Source organism: Vigna unguiculata, chromosome 9 (genome assembly GCF_037176805.1).
Source record: "Vigna unguiculata cultivar grain cowpea cultivar isolate G323 ecotype 2 chromosome 9, ASM3717680v1, whole genome shotgun sequence".
Taxonomy (NCBI): Eukaryota; Viridiplantae; Streptophyta; class Magnoliopsida; order Fabales; family Fabaceae; genus Vigna; species Vigna unguiculata.
The window spans coordinates 38,710,307-38,721,169 of NC_140800.1; the positions used below are offsets into that span (position 1 = coordinate 38,710,307).

The 10,863-nt window shown below is 31.6% G+C and overlaps 1 protein-coding gene across 1 annotated transcript; it reads left to right on the forward strand.

The window, feature by feature from the left end:
• Positions 1–915: 915 nt before the first annotated feature.
• On the forward strand, positions 916–9,811 carry LOC114163217 (putative ubiquitin-like-specific protease 2B). The gene is made up of 16 exons (XM_028047393.2): positions 916–1,105; positions 1,761–2,065; positions 2,151–2,226; positions 2,315–2,361; positions 2,684–2,881; positions 2,969–3,044; positions 3,244–3,352; positions 3,500–3,556; positions 4,179–4,310; positions 4,564–4,764; positions 4,849–4,904; positions 4,975–5,068; positions 6,285–6,378; positions 7,565–7,684; positions 8,258–8,641; positions 8,907–9,811. The coding sequence occupies exons 1-16, from the start codon at positions 991–993 to the stop codon at positions 9,585–9,587; spliced, it is 2,745 nt and encodes a 914-aa protein (XP_027903194.1). The 5' UTR covers positions 916–990; the 3' UTR covers positions 9,588–9,811.
• The last annotated feature ends 1,052 nt before the right edge of the window (positions 9,812–10,863 follow it).

Genomic DNA, 10,863 nt, shown 5'->3' on the forward strand with positions numbered 1-10,863 from the left:
CATTTATTTTTTAAGTTAAATTAATTTTCTATAATAAAAAAATAATAATGGTATTTTGATCCACTTTTATTTTATCATTCTAATCATTCTTTAATTATTTTTTTAGTGATATGGTAATTTAAAGTTGATTGGAATGATGAATTAAAAATAAATAAATAAAATAATTAAAATATCATTATCCAGTAAAAAAGACAAGCATAGATATAAGTGTTTCTACTGGTATTAATAAATTAAATTCCTTATAAAAATTTAGTTTTAAACTCGCTTACATTACATATTAAATAACAAATATTTACATTGTTAACTGAATAATTTAGTAAATTTGATAAAAATTCTTATAAATATATTTTCATGCAAGTTTAGATCATATTCATACAAGTAGTTAAACAAAGCTACAATTAAATAAATTTATAAATATTTTATTACAGATTATGCTAAACATTAAGAGAAAAAAATACGACTTACTAGATTTACAAACATTTTAGGATATCTTTAAAAGCCACATCTATCTTATTTTAAGATCTTACACTATTTTTTTCAATAGTTAATACTTGCACTATTCATTCAATAGAAATACTTTTTTATTTAAAAAAATTACAATTAAGGATTTTTGCTTAAAATTGAAATTTATATCAGTTTAATAGATATATTATCAATATACGAAATTTTGTTACATCAATTAGTTAAAAGTCTTATTCAATACTATTTATAATAATTTTTGTAAAAATAGACAAATTTATCGTGATTTTGTGTATAATTACATAGCAGTTTACAAATTTACAAATAGATATAAAAATTTACCATGCACTGTGAAGATAAAGATAAACGAACCTTCATTTGAGGTGACAGCTGTCACATTTTAATTGGCGGATTTCACTACTATTTAGGTCACTCTTCAACGCAAATTCCCCAATTTCGAGAGTGCCATTACACAGCTTGGATCAATTTCGCGCTCTCAACCAGCTCCCTCAAAAACCCTTATTGGAGACCATGAGTAAGTCTCCGCGCAGAGATCTGCAAGTCTTTGATTTCAATGAAGAAGATGATGCCACTGCCCCAGACAAAGAACTCCATCACCAATCCCTGTCCAACCACGATCCTCACGGTAAGACGATTTCCCTAAAATTCTAATTCGCAAAAACAAACGTCATCTTCAATTGAAATTGTTCGTGTATAATACACGTTTTCCTTTAAAATGTTAATTTCAAAACGTTAATTTGGTAGGTGTCGCCATTGTGTTATTCGTGTTTGGTGATTAATGGTTTTGATTTTAAGGTATAGTGTATGCTTCCTAGACAGTTAAATTGAAGGAACTGAAGGAGAGGGATGAAACCCACAGTAGAGTTTTTCCTCTTAACTTTTTTTGTTTGTCTGTTGACTTGAGGTTATCGGTAATTTTAAAACTATGATATCATGATTGTTGGATATCTTTTTTGACATGAGTTGGATTGTGTTGACTATAGACATTATTGTTTTGATTGTAGTATGCGGATGAACTTAGGGCATGTCATGATTGCTGAATTCGTGTAGGGAAATTGAACTTTGTCTTCTTTAATAGATGGATAATGAAGAATGACTATCTATAATTATTGTCATGTGATGAAAAAGGGTTAAATACGTACTAATGCTTAACAGGGCTCTCGTTAAGGAAATATAAGTGTTAAGCTAATATGCCTTTCATGACTTCTTGTGTTGCTTCCATTCATCTCTGAGCTGGTTTTCAATTAAATTGATTTATATAGCCAATGATATATTGACAGATTCCCAGGTGAGCAAGGTTGGCATAAAGAATGTTGCTAGTATACCTTGTGTTGGCGTAGCTGGTGCTATTTTTAATTTGGAAAAGGGTGTTTCTGACCCTTCTCCTGATACACTGGAAGATATGTATGATAGTGAAGAGAAGAAATCTGTGTTGGAAGCTGACAAACAATCAAATTTGATTAGTGATGAAAATGATCATCTTAAAGATGTTGATAACCATGACAAGCTAGAGAAAATGGATATATGTGGCGAAGTATCTTCACCTGAAACAAGCCACATTGAGCCTTCAGGGACTTCGTACAGTGTACTGTAACTTCAATTTTGTCAGATTATAGTCTAAGGAATTGATTTAATTGTGAGATTTATATCTAAGTTCAATTATTTTACAGAATGAATCAATTGATGTCAATTCAGAAGCTGATGAGAGTGCTCCAACAAGTCCTGCTTCTGATATTCCAGAGAATGGTGTTGTATATTTTACGTCCTTATAATTCTTTCACTTTCAATTTGAAAATTATATTGCAGTTTTCTCACTAAGTATTCATTATTTCAGTTTCATTAAATGGTTTTGGATTGAATGGCACAGACAATTCTGACATGGTAAAGTTTATTTCAGTAACAACCATTTTGTGCTACGACATTGACATGACATGCAATGTTTTTTCACCTTTTGTGTTTTTTTAGATTTGGTATTTCTTTAGCTGTTTTTTTACTGCTGTTCTTTTTACTTTTTCATCATTGATACATGTTATTTTTTTTCATTGGTTTGTCTTTCCCCTGCTGCTGCTTCATCAAATATACCTTTTTTACCTGAGAATATAAGTCGTTGTAATATCTCTTTTAATTTATTATTTTTGTGCTATATTATGTTGCTTTATTTTTATTGTGTTGTTCACTATTATTTTCTTTGATATATTTTCAGGATGACACAAATACGGAAGTCGTTCTTCATCCCGATTATGTCATATACCAAGATAATTATTATCTGGGGCCAACGTTAACCTTTTCACCCTTTTGTGTGAAGATCAATGTTTCAACTGCTTGTATAAAGCAGGAAGCCTTTGATCTGGAATGGGCATTGGATGATCTCATTGACATTAATTGTCAGTTGTTTCAAAGTGTGAGTTTTGTAGTTCTATTGCTTTCATTACACTGTGTGTGTGTTATGTGTAAGTTCTATAATTCTCCTGTTATGCCTTTTCTTCAGAGTGGAACCGTCATTATTAAGCTTAGAGTAATATCAAGTAATGCAAACCAGTCAAATCATGTAACGAATGCTTCAGGTGAGTGCAATTACTAAGGTTGATTAATGGGGAATAATATTCTTCATTACGGCTTGCATATTTGACGTAACTTATTATTTTTATTCAAACTGTAGCTAAAATTATATGGGTGAATTCTGGTATTAGGAGTTTGTAGATTGTTTTGCAGATGGAAACTTATCTGTTACTTACTGTATGTGCATTTTTGTACGTATGCTAGGCATTGAGGAATTGAAATTTGCGGTTGTTGATTACAATTGGTCCCTGAGACATAGGCAAATTACATCTCTTAATACAAAATACTTGGCTTCTTGGAACATTGAGCTTCAGTAAGTCATTAAATTCTTTATAAACCAGTGATGTGTGATTTCATTGTCATGGTAAAATTTATTTGGAAGAGGATATGGTTTGTGCTCTGAATGCCAATTTGTGTCATTTTAGTGAAGTATTTATGTTCATGTTTGATATTTGTGTAGTGCGGATGTAGAAGGCAATGAAACTGATTCACATGCATCAAGATGCTACTTCCCAAAGTAAGAATAATTAATTTTCCTTTCCTTTCAGACAAGTTTACCTTTATGTATTGATGTTGTAGTCCATATCTTTTATTTTAAAAACATTTTCAGGTTTAGTGCTTTATGGTATTCATTTCCCTTGCTGTTGCATGGTATATGTTGTCTTTTTATTTTCTTTTCCCTTTATTCTATATGGTTTAATGTGGGTCTCTAATATGTTTGACTTAGGATGTTGTAGCTTTTGGGATTGATGGTTCATGGCATGGTGTTAGAGGCTTTATGACGATGGTCTAGGGTGTAACTTTTGCATTTCATTCTTCCAACGGAGAGTGTCAAAGATATCATTTACTGGAAATATGATGCTAAAGTCTATGGTTACATTTTCCATAGATTTAAGTAGAAACTTCACAAGTTCTGTCATGTTGAGGAAATCAAGTTTGCATAAATCTAGTGATTTTTTATACTTTTTTAATCTTTCTGTTAGACTGGGTATAAAAGATCATGATATCTTTTATGAAACCATTAGAGCCTACTGCCTTATACTATCATTTTCTTGTTTTCATATTTTTGTGTGTGTTTTGGAAGGGGAGTATAACTTTTTATAGCATGTTTAACTCTGAAAATATATGATCTGAAACAGTTTTGAGGAGAATTTTGATGATGTTATCTATCCAAAAGGGGATCCAGATGCTGTTTCCCTAAGCAAGAGAGATGTGGATCTCCTGCAACCAGACACATTCATTAATGATACAATTATCGATTTCTACATCCAGTAAGTTTCTCTTTCTCTATCTGTATGCATATAATTCTTTTGTTGCATTTTTTGTTAAGAAATATTTTATTTATCATTTCTAACACTGTACAATAACATTTCTATCTTGTTCTACGAGTTTTAACCGTGGAGCTTCCTCTATCTTCTCATTTTTGTTTTTTTCTTTTTTTGTATACTTATGTTAAAGGACCATTTTAAATTTATATTTTTATTCTTGAAGGAGTTGACGATTCTCAAATCTCAATTTTGGCAGGTATCTTAAGAATCAAATACCGGAGGAGGAAAAGCCTAGATTTCATTTTTTTAACAGTTTTTTCTTTAGAAAGCTGGCTGATATGGACAAAAATCCATCCAGCGCTTCTGATGGAAAAGCAGCATTTCTACGTGTTCGTAAATGGACAAGAAAAGTAAATTTATTTGCAAAGGATTATATCTTCATTCCTGTGAACTTCAAGTAAGACTTTATTGAAGTTTTGGTTCTCTCACTTTCTATTTGTATTCAAGTGCTGATCAGAATTTTCTTGTCATGTGATGATAGTCTTCACTGGAGTTTAATAGTCATATGCCATCCTGGTGAAGTGGTTAATTTTAATGGTGAGATCTCAGTTTATATTCTTTCTTGTGATACTGTTTTCAGAGATTTATGTTATTTTGTGTATTCCAGACAAGGAGATGCACAATTCACTTAAGGTACCCAGTATATTGCATATGGATTCTATAAAAGGAAGTCATAGTGGTCTGAAAAACTTGGTGCAAAGGTAGACTAAAACTTCTCACTTTCTTTTGTTCCCCTCTTAATCTCTTTCCTGTCCCAAAAAATGTATGCAGATTTTATGATTTTATTGAAACTGAATTCAGTGTTCTATATGAAAGTGCATGTTGTCATTGGCTTCATGTTTGAGACCTTTGTAGACTATGCCCCTGCAGCTGAAGTTTGCAATTATTGATTTGGTCTCTTTGTTAAATTGTGATTTTATAAAGCAATTGATAATGAATCTCCTGGTGGTTAGTGTTCTTGCTTTAATTATATTATTAGTCTTGAAATTTTGCATGACTTTTATTATACCCAAAATTTGTAAATTAGAATTTGTGGGAGCTTTTCAGGCAGTTAAGATTAAAATGAAGAATATTTAGAGTGAATTTGTTAGAGTGTATTCCCCCTCTCTTAGGTTTTCATATTTATAGTAGTTTGGGATACATTAGATACAATGGATAGAGAAGAGAAGAGAACTCTAGAAGATACTCCTAGGAACTGGATCTAAAGCATGCTCCTAGGTACTAGTTCCAACACACAATACAATAAATCATTATTTAAAGACTATTCTAACACAGGCTTTAGAACAAAAACTGATATTTTAAGCCAGTATTTGTGTATAATGATTCAGTCCGTGTGTTGTACTCAACTTTTGGCACAGCGTTACACATATAAATATGAATAATAGAGCTCAGTTGATCATGCATTTTTATTTATCAAACTGTAAGCGATTCTTGTGGATAAAATGTGTTATTGAAACTCTTAGAAAGACTATTCTAACACAGGCTTTAGAACAAAAACTGATATTTTAAGCCAGTATTTGTGTATAATGATTCAGTCCGTGTGTTGTACTCAACTTTTGGCACAGCGTTACACATATAAATATGAATAATAGAGCTCAGTTGATCATGCATTTTTATTTATCAAACTGTAAGCGATTCTTGTGGATAAAATGTGTTATTGAAACTCTTAGAATTTGGGCTTAGATTAGGACTTAACTCATAATACAAATAAGAACCAAAATTAATGTGCTTAAGAATGCTGCTTATTTGTATTGGCATTTTCTCTTACCTTTTTTCAATTTTGACATTAATATCCATTGTTTATTCTGTTATACATGTTTATTTCCATTGCAACTGTGCAGAATATATTTGCATTGTCGTTTAAAAAATTGAACTCAAGGTAGTTGTATTTGTTCTTTTCTCATCTGATGTTTTCAGTTACTTGTGGGAAGAGTGGAAAGAGAGACACAAGGATACGTTGGAAGAGGACCTTTCATCAAGATTCTTCAACATGCGTTTTCTTCCACTTGCGGTAATGCCTGCTAACATTTTCATGATTTTCACTAGGGCAATCATTTTTCTTTTAGAGACCCATTAGTGTCGAATGAAACAAATTTCTGTTTTATTATTTGCTGAGAAGTAGATTCTACATTGTTTTGGAAACTGGCTGTTTTTTTATGAAAAATCTTGCTGGTTGGTTTCACTGGCTTAATTATTCATATATAATATACATATTCTTTCAATCCATTATATGTTAGGAGTTGTTTTCAGTAGACCCAAAAATTAACCAGATTGAATGGGTGGGCATTTTAGCTCTTGAGATTTTAAAAGCTGTTAAACGATGGTTTTGCAAAAGCAATACTCATTTTAATCTTTTTTTACTTTGTTTCCCATTGATGTTTTTCAAAGTTAAGCATTTTAGAATTGAGAGTTTTGAAAAATCTCAGACTAAACTGCCCTACTCATTCCATCTTGTAGACTAATTTGGGGTTTACTGGGTTTTTGTGCAAACCTTGTGACATACATTTGAAGAGGAAAATCCCACCACTTGATAATTTCAATTTTCCTCTATTTTTTTTCTATAAACAATTGCATACATTTTGCATTTGTATCTTTCTTTAAAGGGTTAAATATGTTTATGGTCCCTTAACTTTCAGTGAATTTTGGAATTAGTCCATTTTGAAACTTTGAACCAATTTAGTCCTTCATCTTTCGGAATACGTGGATTTAGTCATTTTAATCAAATTTTGTTAGGTTTATTTGATGTTTCGTACGCATTTCATGATTGTATTTGAGTTGTTCATACTGTTTGACACAATTTTACTTTAATGTTAAGTCAAATACTATTATGAAACACGCTTGAAATGTCAAATAAATTTAACAAAATCTAAATAAAAAGACTAAATCCACGTATTTCGAAAGATGAAGAACTAAATTGGTCTAAAGTTTCGAAATGGACTAATTCTAAAATTCATTGAAAGTTAAGGGACCAAAAACATATTTAACCCTTCTTTAAATGTCTCGTTATTAGGTGGGTTATTCAAGGAACACAAATCACTTTGTTGGCTTTATTCTCTGAAATAATTTTTTAAATTTTATAATTGAATGCTATAACTCCATGCTAGTTGGCCTATTTCTGCCTAAGACTGGCCACTTTTTGCCTTTTCTGCTTGAGTTTTCTTTTATTGTTATGATTGAATGCTCTCACTCCGTGACAGTTGCCGCAGCAAGAAAATTCGTATGACTGTGGCCTATTTCTGCTTCACTACCTAGAGCTGTTCCTTACTGAAGCACCTCTTAATTTCAATCCTATCAAACTAACCAAGTTTTCCAACTTCGTAAGTGATTTACTTATTCTTGTAGTTCTTGGTGTATTTCACACTTTTTGTTTGAATACAAATGAAATCATTGGAAAAAGTTTCCATTCTAAAATAAATTATCTACTAGATTGCTTATCAATTTACGAATAGTTGTTTTGCTAATAAATGCTGGTTGACTTAATTACTCGAGTGGTTCAATATTTATAGATTGAAACTAGTTTACTTGTAATTCATTTGTTGCAACTTCCTCATTTCCTTTATCTCTTCATCCAAGTAGTTCTAGCGAACAACTTTTTAGCATTCTCTCCAACGCACTAATTGGGTGGAGTACATGTCCTATTACCTGGGTGCAGTAATTCTCTCCAACTTTTTAGCATTTTTATTTGCAGATGAAGAATGTATTAAATGGGTGTGATTTTAGCCTTTTTGTTTTAGTTGTTGATCGTGCCTATTTAAGTATTAAATCTCCCAATTTTTTGTAGTTCCTTGCTTAGTTGTCTTAATGCTTTCTATTTTTAACATTTGAAAGGTAACTGGCATCTTAGTAACGGATTCTTATGATTTTGACCTAATATAACTAGTTATTTCCAGCTCAATGTAGACTGGTTTCTGCCTGCTGAGGCTTATCTCAAGCGAACACTGATCCAGAAGTTAATCTTTGAACTTGTGGAAAACCTTGGTTCACACGAAATCTCTTCCTCTGACTGTAGTGCTGACAATGAGTGCTTAGAAAATAATGATAACAGAACTGGGATTGATCACGCTGAAGTCAATAAGGAGTCAACAACTTCGCATGTGGGGCAGGGAATAGAAATCACTCTATTGTCTGGTTCGTCATCTTTAGATCATCAATCTTTTAACAGTTCAGGCTTGGTTCTTAAAGAGCTTTTTGAGCCAGGAGCTACTGCAGGAGCTATGTTGGGACAATGCCAATCTTTTGACCAGCGTTTCAATGGTTCAATATACTCGATGGAGGTACCTACTTGTGTTTGCATTTTTTTTCTTGAATATGTTTGAACAACGCCCGGTACTACCGAAGCTTTGTATTTTTGTCAAATAATTTATTCTGTCTGCTGTACATTATACAATGAAAAATCAACTTTCGTTCCTAAATGTAGCCGTTCAGTGATGAGTACATTTTTATGCTGGCAAGATATTTATTTTAGATCCCATTACATTCTTTTACATTTATGTTGTAAAACTAACCTTTCACCTCTCTTTTTTTGTTGTATTATAATAGGAGGACACTGATCTTGGTGAGCAGTTTATGTACCTGCCTACAGATCCCAACTTCCAGCAAGTGGCAGGAATTATTCCTCAAACATGTTCTTTGCCATATCTTCCCAGGGAGTGTGGAGATGATACATGTCATAGACCACAAATCTCTCTTCAAGCGAACCATGATGTGGTTGAGTCTTCTCTACATTCATCAAATGGTGCCTTAGAAGATTCAGAAGACGTAAGGATCACAGAAAACTGCCCTTCTGTGAATGAGCCCAGGTCATCTAATGAAGCTGAACAAGGGGAGAAAACTTTTTCGGACATGGTAAATGCTGAGCATGTCAGAGATATTTCCACCACTGTTGTGGGAAATTCTGGAGACTCAATTATGACGTGTGATGATAACAATGGAGATCTCCACTCTACTGGTCAAGAAACTCTGACAATACCATTGCAACAGGTTTCTCATGTACCAGATTATGATGAAACGCCAACGATAACATTGCAACAAGTTTCACAGGCGGCAGTTGATGAGGACACTCCCGCAATTCCATTGCAACAAATTTCTGATGCAGTAGATGATGGTGAGACTATTGATGGCGTGGCACCTGATATGTGTGAGGAACAAGCTCCAAAGAGGCGGCGACTTATGCCTGTTGAATGCAATGGTGAGGGCACGGTGACAAATTCCGATTTGTAGATAACTAGATAGAGATAGATATGGCTTCCTTACATTACTTTTGAATTGTTTCTAGGTTCTACTTCACCAATGTGTATACTGAAATAGTGTCGTTGCTGGGTTGTATTAGTTAGTTCATTCTGCGGCCAAAATTGGGAGTTACCTGCGGTGCGGACTTTAGATACAATTCAACCTGGCAATAGCAGGATTTTTTTTTCTTGATGAATTTCAAGTTCCCTTCTTCATCTTAAGCTTCATACTTAATTTTACTACTGTTCCTTTTGATTTTGTTTGTTAAACTAGGGTTAACATGTTTTCTTACAAATAGTGAAGTGGAAACCAATAAAAAAGCTAATTACCAATGTTCAAGGTGGATGTGACTTGAAAATAACAAATATGGGTTCAAAATTAGAGCGTGGAGAAACATGTTAATCGTTGTTTATATTTTAACAACTAATCGTACTAAAATAACAGTACTGGAAAAAATATAATATCGTAATAAAACCGGGTATGTAATTTTGTTAAACCAAGTAATGTTCAAACCGTGTTAGTAATTATTTAACATAAAAAGGTCTGACTAAATTTAAACTCATATTTTTTAAATTAATCAGTTTTGAATGTTACTCCATGAGAGAGATAATTTAAATTCTTCAATAAATAAAAACCATGGACTTAAAAATAGATAAAAAATGTTTTTCATAAGATCTACTACAATACATGCTAGTATTTCATTATGTTTTAAAGATATTGTTTGATTTTTCTACTTTACTGATGGAGACAAATTAAATAACAAAACAATTGATCAATATTAAGATTATGAAACAAAACAAGAGAATTAACTACAAAACAAATTAAGTGTTGACAAACTAAGTTTTTAACTTTTGACTATTATAGTAGAACTTTTTTAACCTTAGTTGTATTTTTATATAAAGTTGATCATGTTTAAATAGCGTCAAAGATGTGTACACAATAAAATTATAAAAAATCAACATTATTAATTGTTATAAACTATATACTATTTAAAAAATAATTTTTAAAATAAAAATATTAATAAAGTTTATATTAAAGTTATAAAAAAATAGATACACAGACAACAATTATAGAATTAACTTACTTATTAACTTTTATAATATTATAAAATACTTATAATAGTTTATCAGATGGTTATTATTTATTTAGTTTTTTTTAAAGTTAATCAAATTTATTATATTTATAAAAATATAATTAATTATAAAGTATGTAAAAAAACAAGTTACAAAAAATAGTTATTATTAAACTGACTGAAGAGTGAAATAAA

Coding starts and splice junctions, on each gene's coding strand:
- LOC114163217 (XM_028047393.2), top strand. CDS start 991: ATGAGTAAGTCTCCGCGCAGAGATCTGCAAGTCTTTGATTTCAATGAA. Junction 3,045..3,243: donor TCATGTAACGAATGCTTCAG/GTGAGTGCAATT, acceptor TACGTATGCTAG/GCATTGAGGAATTGAAATTT. Junction 4,905..4,974: donor TGAAGTGGTTAATTTTAATG/GTGAGATCTCAG, acceptor TGTGTATTCCAG/ACAAGGAGATGCACAATTCA.